At 42.4% G+C, this 12,329-nt stretch overlaps 1 protein-coding gene across 1 annotated transcript in view; it reads right to left on the reverse strand.

Annotated features, from left to right (window-relative positions):
• EP300 (E1A binding protein p300) overlaps nucleotides 1-12,329 on the reverse strand; it is a 58,751-nt gene that overhangs the window by 30,435 nt on the left and 15,987 nt on the right. The window contains exons 3-6 of the mRNA XM_015860798.2: nucleotides 6,390-6,566; nucleotides 4,055-4,316; nucleotides 3,197-3,310; nucleotides 2,134-2,370 (exon numbers count right to left, since the gene is read on the reverse strand). Of these exons, the coding sequence (XP_015716284.1) occupies nucleotides 2,134-2,370; nucleotides 3,197-3,310; nucleotides 4,055-4,316; nucleotides 6,390-6,566 (790 nt within the window). The remainder of the gene's footprint in view (nucleotides 1-2,133; nucleotides 2,371-3,196; nucleotides 3,311-4,054; nucleotides 4,317-6,389; nucleotides 6,567-12,329) is intronic.

Consider the following 12,329-nt stretch of genomic DNA (forward strand, 5'->3'; position numbering starts at 1 on the left):
TGAAACATCAGCAGTATTATTATTCTGCTCATCTTCCTGAACTTCTCAGCAAACAAGCAATTTCCATTTTCTGTCAATAGTACGTATCAGAATACTTTCCTGCAGAAGGCTCTGCATTACAAATTCTATTATTTCCTTAGAAGCTTCTGTGATTCACAGGTTTAGAGGACATGTACTCAAAGGATTCAAAACCAAAGATTCAGCTACAACCTGTATCTGACAAGTTTCACTGCCACCTGTTCCATACTGAAGGATTCTACAACAAATTCAGTGCAGGTATTAAAAAAAATAAAAGGAAAACTGACAACCCTTAATAGGAAAAGTCTCTTGTAATTTATGTACCAACATCTTCTCTGAATCACAGCAGACCTCCATCACCATAAAAAGTGCCCATACGCTACAGTTATAACCCAAGAGAAATGCAGCATATTTCTGACTGGAACTTCTGAATACATCACATAGTAAAGCTGGGTAGTATGAAAACTATTACTAGCCTTTATACATATTCAGGACAGCTGAATCCTATAGAACCTGTACTTCAGGAGCATTTCTTACACATATCTTCAAGATCACAACCAGCAGTTTAACAGCCTTTTCGATATAGCTGTCTCTAGTTCCTTCCCCAAACTGTTCACCTTTCTTTTTTAAATCCTTCCCAGATCCACTTTGCTACCTGAGAACAAGGTGGTGTAGAAGACAACTGCAAACCTCTGCTTTACCTCTATCTTTCAACTGCCACAAATGGTGTGTTTGATCTACTTAGGACAGCATCTCTTCAGATCAGAGCCCTCACCAAATGCTGACCTTTGTCCAAAACTTGCCCTGCTGTCACACAGTCCATGAGCTGATGCCCACAGAGGTTATGGATGACCCCTCCCCCAGAGTCATTCAAGGCCAGGCTGGATGGGGCTTTCAGCAACCTGGTCTAGTGGGAGGTAAACCTGCCTATAGCATGGGGGTTGGAACTGGATGATCTTAAAGGTCACTTCCAACCCAAACCATTCTATGATTCTATGATTCCTACCTCAGCTGTTTTAATTCCCCACTCCTAATAATGAAACAAGTGAAAAGTTAGCACTCTTGAAGCTTACACTTTCTACGTTAAGCTTCACTCCTTCACTCTCTAAGAACTCTTCTACCCATCTCTTTGGCTTTTCTTTTTACTAGTGCTAAAAGGATTGCCCAGTAAAAACAAATACGCATCTAGTAATAATCTGTAAATGGAGGAAAAGAAAAACACCAAAACCCATAGAAAGACTTCACTTGGAAAAAAGAAACCTACAACCAACTTCTACTTTTCTTGGTAACCTCTCAGTTCTCCCCCATTGGTACTCCTGTGCATACATGACACTCACCATATACATGAGCTTGTCATGAGGCATATGGGTCAGACTACAACTCCACACAAGACTGTGATAAATGTCTACCAGTCCATCTATCCACTTTCCAATTAAAACAACTCAAGCTAAGAACTGAGAGTGAGAAAAGTTCCTATGATGTCATCTCAAGCTACCAATCTTAGATTTGATGGTTAAAGGTTACTTTGACACCAATGATAGTCAGGGCACAATTAAACACACTTCAAGTTTAAATTCCTGTGCAGTCTTGTGTGATTTTACAATAAGCCACACAGACAGTTTAAAGTTACATGAGTCAATATGACAGAATTCAGAGACAGGAATATACAGCTTTTCATTTTTTAAAACCAGCACTGCAGATCTGAGAAACAAATATGAAATGCTACTGTCCAAGTGACAAGGAAGCACATTTGAATGCAGGCATTCTAACGCATGCATCTCCAATTAAAAACTCAAAAAAGTTCCTGACACTGACATAACAGTATCACTATAAAGCTACAGGACAACATTAAATAACACGCTTTAGAAAAATTAGTTCCTTCTCCCCACAAGTATTTTTTACAGAAAACATGCTTTTCACAGAAAGTTTGTTTTCCAAGAGAAGACATTTGTGCCCTCTAAAGTCCCCTGTTCCACTGTGCAGATTGGTATTCCATGTCTAAAATACTGCAAATTCATACCTTTCACATGTTAACTATCTGTAACAAGGTAGCAGGTAAGAAAATTTCCACCAGGTATAGTGCAGGAAAATTGCCTGTAGTTTGTTTTAACTTACTCATAGGATTCATTGGGCGCAGACCCTGGGGTGACTGTCCTTGTTGCTGATTCTTCACTTGAGCCTGAGACTGTGTCTGCATCTGGTTCCCTTGATAGGTTAGCCCAAGGGCTGCATAGGCTCTCTCAATGGAGCTGGGGTCTATCTGACTGGTAGTGCTTATGCTGGGCGTATTCTGCTGCCCCACGCCCACAGAGCCGGTGTTTGCAAGTCCTACTGCAGCTCCACCCAGTAGCGCTGGAAGAGATGCACCAAAGTTAGTAAGGACAGTGGGAAGTAGTCAAAGAGGTCTACAAAAAGAGGGATGAGACTACTAGTTGTTCAGAACAAAAATAACTCCTTCTAGCACTATGCAAGATGCCAGGTCTGGAAAGGCCACTGTGAAAAGACAGAACAAATTTTGACCCAAGCAGTCATTTCAATAACACTGTTTTCCTTCTACGCTGCTGAGAAGAAATCCCTAAGTATTGAGGACACTGTTTGCTCAAAACTGAGAACAGAGGCACGCATCACAGAGTTTAAAGGCAGAAGGGTTCAGCTCTTCAACAGCCATGCTTTGTTATTTTCTTAGAACAAGAAATATCCCAGTTCATTTCATGCAAAGAGCCCAAAATAACATTAAGAACCATGAGGATACAGTTAACACAAGCACAGAAATCTTGCAAATTTTGGCAGGAAGACCAAGGAGACAGAAAGGGGAAGAGGGAAAAGAAAAACAAAGGAAGACAGAACATCAAAGCTCAATGCTGAAATGGCACAAGCCCCTCTTTGCACATGTCTGTCTCCAGAAGATCATCATCTCCAACAGGTGGTAGAGAAAAGCACATCACCTGGTTGAGAGCACTACAGTTCTTGTTCACCCTTAGCACTCTCCTGCTAGAAAAGTTAGAAAGCTTCCACAAAAACTAGCCACCAGCAGCAGAAAAATATTCTGCCACTCCAAAGCAAGATGACAATTGTACTATGTATTCTCAGATCAAAGAGGAGCACCACCAGGGTACAAGCAACTCCCAACATGCATTTTATGGTTGAACTAACACACAGCACTTTCTAGCAGACTTACATTGTTGGTTTCTTTTGTCCCCAGCATTTTTGAGTGGCAAACAAACAGGACAGTCATGTCTTGTACAGTTCTTCCAGTGCGAGATGATTTGTCGAGAAGACGCGCAATGTGCCACTGAGAAAAAGAAGGGAATGAGAAGCCTTTACAAATAAATGCCAGAACATCCACGCAGCCAATACAAACTAGGTAGGGGGTAACTGTTTCTCTCAGGGCACACACTGATGTCATGGTTCAGTAAAGGATTACTTGAGATAGTTCAGTATTATATAGCCCTGAATACGTAGCTAGATCAGCTCAATTAAATTTTCTTGGAAGCCCTATCTTATATTTCCAAGCCTAGTTCTGAGAACACCACTAAGGGATTATGCACATGGAATAAAGCAATTAAGATTCTAGCAACTGGCACAACCCATGTACACATAGACTACTAAAAAGACTGTACATTTCCCTTGGTTTCTAGGATAGATCAGGAGCTCATTGGAGCCAGAACCACCTTAATTCTGGGCTAGCTACTGCTTAAGATTTGTCCCTTCCACTTAGGAAAAATAGAGTCCTGCTTGCAGATTCCTCCTTTGTGCCTGTTGTTATCAGACACCATCCAAAACATCTTGCAGTGAGTTAAGTGAGTACTAAGTTAAGCAAAACACTTTCATTTGTTCCTGTCTGTAATCTTGCCTAACTTAACCGAACTTTTCAAGACTGAGAAGGAGGTTGTAACTTGAATCCCTAAGGGGAGAGACAGGTTAAAAAAAAAGTTCAGTTTCCCAGGCCACCAACTTGTTCTCTATCTTTTACCATAAGCCCTTCTGGTCTTGCAGAGGTTGACCACATCTATATAACCACTCCTCCTCCACTTACCCTGGCAAGATTTGCCAGCCTGACAATGCGTCATGTGGTTCAGGACATTCTTCATGGTTCGGCAATGAGGGAGGTTGCACTGCCGCACCTCACCATTGGCCTGTTCTCGCCGTTGACACTTGTGAGCATGTAAGAGGAGAACTAGTTGTTGCTGAATGAGTTTGCGTTTCTCTGGATCTGCTGTTGGAGCTCCAGACCCCATTCCTTGTGAAGCTGCTGGCCCCATCCCAGCTTGCTGAACTTGGGGAGCTTGCTGCTGACCCTGGAGGAAGGAGAAAGGAAATATCCAGAAATAAATCTATTTAAGAATCACCTATCTAGCACGGAAACACCAAAAATAAACAAATACATCAGGAACTACTACATTGTGTGATCAAGGGAATATCCCACCTACCTGTAGTTCTGGATACCATATTAATCCACTTCCCAACAACAATGCTGGCAATACTTCACTTGCCAACCACACTGTCTTCCTGATATCATGCCCTCCCTACTTCCAGCTCTTGCCTTATCAAAGGCCAGCAGAACTTCACATATACTCACAGGTTAATGCCTGCTGCTAGCCCAACTATGATGTACTAAGAGCAGCTGGGCCTCAAATATTTTGGAAGCAACAAAGTTGCATCCATAATTCTTGGGTTAGTGGAGGAAGGCACTTTTTTGAAGGAAAAATTATTCACCCTGCCTCTACTGAGCACTTCAACTGATCACTTCTATAAAAGAATGAAAGGGAACTTAAGGGAACCTTTAACCATTAGGAAGCTTGTACACATACTTTCAGAAAAAGCACCTACGAGTCTCTGCTAAAGATGAAGCACAAATTCAGCATAACACATGTCAGAGAACTAATGTAAAGTATGGCAACACCTACTGCTTCTTCAATACTGACATTCATTTCTTCAGACTTCTCCCTTTCTCCCAGACTAAGTGTGACAAGCACTCAACAAAGAAAAGAGCTCGGGAACTCTGTGTTGCTTGTTCCACTTCAAAAGCTTTTGGTTTGTAATGGACTCTTCACTTACAGAATGTTCTAAGGAACAGTCATGAAGATCTCCAGTTATTTTAGAGCTCAACTACCTGCATTCCTAAACTGCAGTTCTTCCTTTCATTTTACAAGGAGACTTTTCCAGCTACTCAGTTCCTTTAGGGCTTTTCTAAGCTCCAGTACAACTGTAGATGCCTTTTTGCAGTCTGTCATTCTAAATGACAAGAGAGATAGCAGCAACTCTTCATTCCTAGGTCCAGCTGGGTAGCAATTCAACTTCAAAAGAGTTATATGCTCTGAATTGAACAAAAGCTTGACAGTAAGTTTTGGCCGTTTCTTTATAGGTTAATTTAACCATCTAGCAGTACTAGGATTCTAGTGTTTCGTTCTCTGTTTCAATAAATAAAACTCAAGGAATCAACTTTCTTTAATTCAGAGAAAGGAATTTACCTGGGAGTGTTCTTCAGCAAATTACTTAGGTCAAGTGACTGAGTCCTGAGGAGGCAAACAATCTAAGATCCGAAGCAGTGACAAACACAAGCTATATTCAGAAGCACCATTTTGTTTCACAAACAATATATGCATAAAAAACAAACAAACAAAAAACCAATAGTGGGGCACTTTGCATTTTTTCCCCCTAAATAATATGGGCTCTTAGTATGATGAAACAAACACATTCAGCCCTTGCTCTCCTAGAGCACTTGGCACTACTGTTAAACTCAAGCCAGGGAACCTAATGCTTATAATTTATAACCTTAGGCCATCCACGTTTTCCACCATTCACTTCCCTTTTCTTCAAGCCTTGCTGCAGCCACAGTGTTGAGAGGAATGAGGGAACAACAGCGCTAATGCAGCAACACTAAGACCATTGCATATGTCCATGTAAGAGCACAACAGGAATGAACACCCAACCGGGGCATTTAGGCACTATCATATGTAATACATTTGAGAAGAACTACTTCTCCCAAAAGCATCGCAAGTACAAGCAGGAAACAGTCTTCAAGACAAAACTACACTGAGAAGGAACCCAGTGAACCAACCACAAGAGAAGGGATGGGAGAGCAGAGGTGCCCAAACAAGTAGCAAAAGGTAACTTTAGATAAGGAGCTCCTTTTCATTTTCTCTGCTAATAGGGCTTAAAGGGTGAAAATTAGAAAAATTTAAGAGAGCACAGCTCAGCTCTCTCCTCCATATCAGCCATTTTAGGAGTTTAAGCAAATAAGTGATGTGTAGATTTAGAACACGCATTCACAGCTGCAAAACTTCTAATGTGTCAGCATCTGAGCACCGCACATTGTTCTGCTTTAGTTTGCCACAGCATTTGCTGGAGATATCTTTCACTCTACTTACCATGTTAGGCATTCCTGTCCCAGGAACTGGCTTCTTGTCCATTTGAAACTGCGGTAGGCTATTCTGCAGTCCAGTCTTATTCTGCATCTGAGGTCCGAGACCAGTGGCTCCAATCTGCTGCCCAGTATTCTGACTATATGGCTGACCATAAGGACTGGGATTGCTCATCATTCCCATCTAGGAATTAAAATGGCAAGACATTTAAGTAAAAATGTAGTTATAATTCAAAAGGTAAATATTTCAGATAAGCAAAGGTTGTCAAAGCCATGAAACAGCTGCAACGCAATCCTGATCCATGTGCTTCCCTTGCTCCCTCATGTGCATGTATTTACACCTATCACACAACATTAACTTCTCAATCTGATTGCTCCTATGAACAGCAAAGCCAATCTATCAGCCCTGAAGTCCTTGGATGGAACTGCCCTGATTCTTCAAAAGAAAAAAAAACATGCAGTTCAACAGAATTCTCATATAGATTTGTGATTGAGAAACAGATATGTTAGAGTAGAGAAGGAATTTTCAGCTCCCACTAAAAGCAGACAAAATACCACCTCCATTCATATCAGCAAGGTTTACCCCAGATACTTCCCAACCAACCGTCAGCACCCCCACAGCTCCTCTCCACAGGGCTATAACAATTCGCATCTGCATTTTCAGTATACAACAGCTTCCAATTTAAGAACACGCCACAGACACGGGTAATACCACAAGCACACAGGCACCGTAACTTGCTTGCAATGAGCACTACTTGAGGTCAAACGAGATGGCAGGAATAATGCTGCAAATAAAACAAAGCTATCGAACCATACCATGGAAGTAGACTGATACACAGTGTTTGTTCCTTTCTGCACTTTGCATCAACTATTTGCATACTCAACAGTTTTAGCATAACAGAATATATGGTTTGTTGCCTTGGAGTGCTCCAGAATCTAAGGACAGGATTTATCCTGCTCCAAGAAGTAGTTTGCCCTCTGATTTTTTCCATTCTATTCCCTTCTAGTTTTCATACAAAATTTGGCCTTCACAGACCAAACAACTAGCAAGAGAAGAGTAGGAAAACTGGAGTTTTTTGTCAAGGCTACCAAGCCCTCATCATTACTCTGGCAGGATCCTCAAGCAGCCTTAGCTCACGGTAAGAAAGGCACACAAGTACTTGAGAGAGCTGTGACATTTCAATTCACATTAGTGTGTGACTCAGCGTTCAGACTACTGGATGCTTTTTTAGATCTGTGAAAATGCCCAGACTTAATCAAGAAGTGCGTACAAGCTCCAATGGCACGCATCTGTCCAAGGGCTCCTGCATTTGCTCTCAGATCCTCTTCCCCTAATAGAAACACCTTGTTCCTGCTCCTGACAAAGTCTCTCCAACCTATACAGGAAAGTAACTCATGTGCCCACAGATTACCTGTTATCTGTGATTACTCAAAGCTTTCTTTTTTCAGGTTTTAATTTCTGCTAACCTATTACAGCAGCCTTCAACTAGCATTTGCAAAATAAAACCGAATCAAAACAACACTTACAGGAAAAGTGGCACAAACCTTACTGAAAAACCTGACATTTTGAGGAAATTCACTGGTCAGGTACCTGATGACAACCCCTTCCCCCCACTCCAAGCAGTAACTATAATCACACTGCGGTAATTCATTAGAGAGAAATGAAAAGAACCTCTACACATGACAGATAAGTTGTGCAATGATAAAGAAAAACTATAAGTGCTTCCTTTGTCTCCTTTAGCACTGCCACAGCCATGCCTCAACTGTGATGAATACATACATGGTGACAGGCAGCTGCTGCCCAAGGTGAGACCCAAGCCTTTAGTGCTACAGGGAGCCAAGTACACTGGTATCTCTGAGGATGTTTCCCTATCATCACTGCTGCCTAAAACTAAGCCACAGATTCAAAGCTCAGTACAGGACTGTGGGAAACACACACTATGTGTTAGAGCATATATTATGTTAGCCATCGCTAATACTGCCCCACAGACCTTGTACACCTCATACTGCAACCAGCCACTAAGAAAACTAACCAAACAATTCAGACTTGAAGGCTGATAGCATATTTTCAAACTATGATGTCATTGGGAGAAAGCAAGATGCTCAACTTAAGAAAACTGAGGGACTTCTTTCATTGATATCTAAAGGATCAGATCTACCGACCCAGTTGACAAAACACAAAGATTCTCAAGCACGAGGCATTGGCACTGCTTGGGGTGCAACATCAGCCCCTCCAACAATGGAGCTGAATGGCAGAAATGTAGGGCATGGCCAGGTCAAAGAGCAGGCATTGCAAAGTGATCCAAAAATCCACACACAAGCATCACATGAGAAAGCTATTAAAGCCCCAACCGCCTCAGTCTCCTGGAGGAAATAAGCAATCATCCCCTGGTCTGGGTGAGACTGACAGTTGCCAGATCCACAGCTGAGCTTTGCAGCAGTGCCCCCAGTCCTGCTGTCACTGACCTACTAATGTGAGATGGACAATGCACACAGAGCTCCAGGCTGAGTCAAGGGAAGGAGCTCGTGGCAGCTTCCTCGCAGTGACAGCATAGGGTCTCATCAGTGACCCTGGCACTGGAAGCAGGAGTATGCCAGTGTCACTTGATGTGACACACTGGGAAACAAGGGGAAGCGTGTGTCGAGGGGAGGGAGGAAGGGGAGAATATCAAGCAGGAAGAACCAGGTGACCTAATAACTAATCACAGAAGGAAGTAAAAAAAATAAAAATCCAGCAGGCTCAAAGTTCATCAGTTGGAAAAAACAAACATGGAAAGACCAACATACAGATCACCATCAAATTAGTGAGTTACTGAAGGTGAAGGGTAGGTACACCATCAAGCACTGAAGTGCCAACCAAGGCAAGGCAGTTCCAGTGGCACTGCATGAGGTAGGCACAAGGCTTCCTTTTCAACACCATGTAAAAACATATGTGGCTGCACTGTGGCCCAAAGTCAGGCCTACCTCCTTCCACTGCTCTTCCCATTGCCCTTCTTCATCCACTCCACCTGCCATCCACCTCTACTTCTCTCCTCACAGCCTCAGGTTCCTTCCATCACATACACGAGGCCTTTAGGCACAGCAGAGTGGAGGCACATCACAATAAAGGAGAAGAGGGATAAAAGGCTATGAAGCAAAAGATGACGACGCACAGCTGCTAGGTGGCAAAGGTAATCTCAAATGTTTATTCCTTCTACACACAGCAGAAAACAACTGTGCTTGATTTTCCTGCCTCCAGTTGAGTTTTTACAGTGTTGATTGAAATAACCCAACATCTGCACTATCAGCTATGCATCTCTATTGGGGTAACTGTAGTACATGCACTAGTTTAAGAGCACACTGATGTAATCTTTCCATATTTGCAAGTAGAAGTTAATTAACTTTCCTAACCCGGGAAGTTATTTTTTATTAAATTCCAGTTGGCTCATTAAAGAGAAGATCTTGTAACTGATTTATTGTACACTGCTTTCTGGTGCCATTCAACTCTCTGCTAGAGCTTTATTGGACCCACATACCACCTAACAAAATTGTGCCAGAGATATCTGCTACAATCTTTCCAAGGACTGCTAATGATGATTATTCTCTGCAGATGACCTCATTATGTTTTAAGGTATCTCTGGCAAGATGAGCATTATTTCACTGCCATTTGTGTGAGAAACTCCCCCATCCACTCAAGCTTAGATCCCCAAAGACAAAGCCTTCCTGCTCCCTTTCTTCCTCAAATACATTCCCCCCACATACTGGGACAAAGTGAGCAATTATCCCCCTTTTGCACCTAAGAAGAAAAAGTAAAGGACCATGACATGCAGGTATGCTTTCCATTAATTAGTACTTGACCACAGGGCACATTAGGGCAGGGAACCTAAATGCTATGGGTACGCTTTCAAGTTGAGTCAAATGCAAATAAAGCAACCAAGAACACTGATCTGCTGCTGCCCAAAGCTGTGACATGAATACGCTAACATTAACGTACATGCGTTGGTTTTTGTTTTCTTTACCTAAATTTGCTATTAGAGGGTGACATTAGGTTCAGCCCCTGCAACTTTCAACACATTTCTGTTTTATTTAAAGGAAGGTCTAAATAATTATCAATTGGCAATTGATTCTTAATACAAATGCTAAGCACTGATTACACAGAACAGTGCCTCCAGTTATAGAGGAGGGAGCACTGTATATATTGAGACAATAAGCCACATTACAAAGAATTAACACCAGTTCTAAACGTTTAGAGTAATGCCACACACAAGTAAAATGATCCAACGGGAAAGGCAGCAGCTCCCCTATACACCTGGATTGCCTTGGGGTCTCTGTTCTTGATGAAAGAGCATTGTGAGGATCAGCAGGAGACCCAGTGTAAGTGGCCTAAAAGTCAGGTGGACCTGTGCACTTTGTGAAGGGCACAGACCTCTAACAAAAGGCTGGACTGTAAGACCTCATCAATAACTGGGAACTGCAGAAGGAGTCAGGAGGAAGAGCCACACTAAGGTTTTAACTATATATGTTTCCAAATGAAGAATGGTTCAAAACAGGAAAAGTGAACTTGTTCTTAACTTACTACAAAGCTTAAGTTTGCTGTTTACTCTTGAATCAGAACTGGAAGGCTACCCAGTGAAATAAAATGCCTGAAAAAAAATATATGCCTGAATGGTGAAAGAATCAAAGCATTACAAACAGTTTCCAAAACTCTATTTTAAGAGTAATAGGAATGTCTGTCCTCTGCACACAATCAAGTTACCCATCAAACAAAAAGCTATTCAAGAAAGCAAAACTTGTCCTAATTCCTTTCCTCTCATAACACTCCCTCCAGGCTGAACCTTCCCAGGTGTTTGGAAGCCACCCCAATGGAACTGCAGGGCCCATGCCCTGACCACAGCACCCTCTCCTTGAGCCCATCCCCTCCCCTAACATCAGGTGTATGGGATCACACTAGAAGTGGCTGACTAGGACAATTCAAGTTTGTGTGTATCTGCTGTTCTCAAACCAATTGGTTTTGGGCATCTGGGATTTCAAGTGCAAAAACCAAACCAAAACAAAACCAATCATGTGAAGAACAACAAAAGTTACACAACTAGGAAAGTGAGGAACGTGCCCCCCATGAGAAGCGAGCATCCCACCGCTGCCAGTTGTTAAGGAGAGGAAGAAAACACTTGAGCAGCTCCATGACACAGCAGAACAAAGCAGAAGTGTGCCCACCCTGCTGCTCAAATCCACCAGCAGTTGATGCTTATCTTTAAGCATCATTGGAAGAGCAAACTCCTCCCTCCCAGTCAGTCAGCTCCCACCAAACATACTGTATTTGTCTGTAAAAACCATGGTGGATGACACACCTCTGTTTTAATGAAGGACAACTCCCAGAAGCAACCTCCCACCACATAAAGGGCCAACTCTGGGAGGCTAACACAACACTGCTGAATGCAGCCCAAACGTCTTTTCTATTTTTTTTCCACTCCTACTAAAGGACAGCTCTGAAATAATGCCCATTTTCACAGCGATGAAGGAAACGTATGAAAGTTACTCCACAAACTCCCACATGAGCAGCAACACAGGGCTAAATTTATCAGTTAAAAAAAAAACCAAAAACCCTTTGAAAACAACTGCTTAGGGTCCTATGTTTTCATCTACTTTGTGAAGATTTGTAGGTGGGGGAAAAACAAAAGCAGATGGGTGGGGAGCTGAAGCGGTCCGACATGCCTGTTGTCAGACTGCACTAACTCCACTGCACGAAGTGAAACACAGGCTCCCTGCCAGCAGCCAAACCAATTGAAGGCATTCTGGAATTTCAGCCTCCATTTCAGACTGTGCTTTCTCATCCGGCAGTCGGAGCTGCTTTACGCGGGCTGTGCCCGCTCAGCTCACCCTATGAGTCTCCAAGGGTTTTCTCAACAATTAAAGGACCTTACCTTAAGCTTTTTTCCCCCCCTTATTTTTTCTGTTTTCTTTTTCTTGT

The sequence above is a fragment of the Coturnix japonica genome, chromosome 1 (assembly GCF_001577835.2).
Source record: "Coturnix japonica isolate 7356 chromosome 1, Coturnix japonica 2.1, whole genome shotgun sequence".
NCBI classification, from domain to species: domain Eukaryota; kingdom Metazoa; phylum Chordata; class Aves; order Galliformes; family Phasianidae; genus Coturnix; species Coturnix japonica.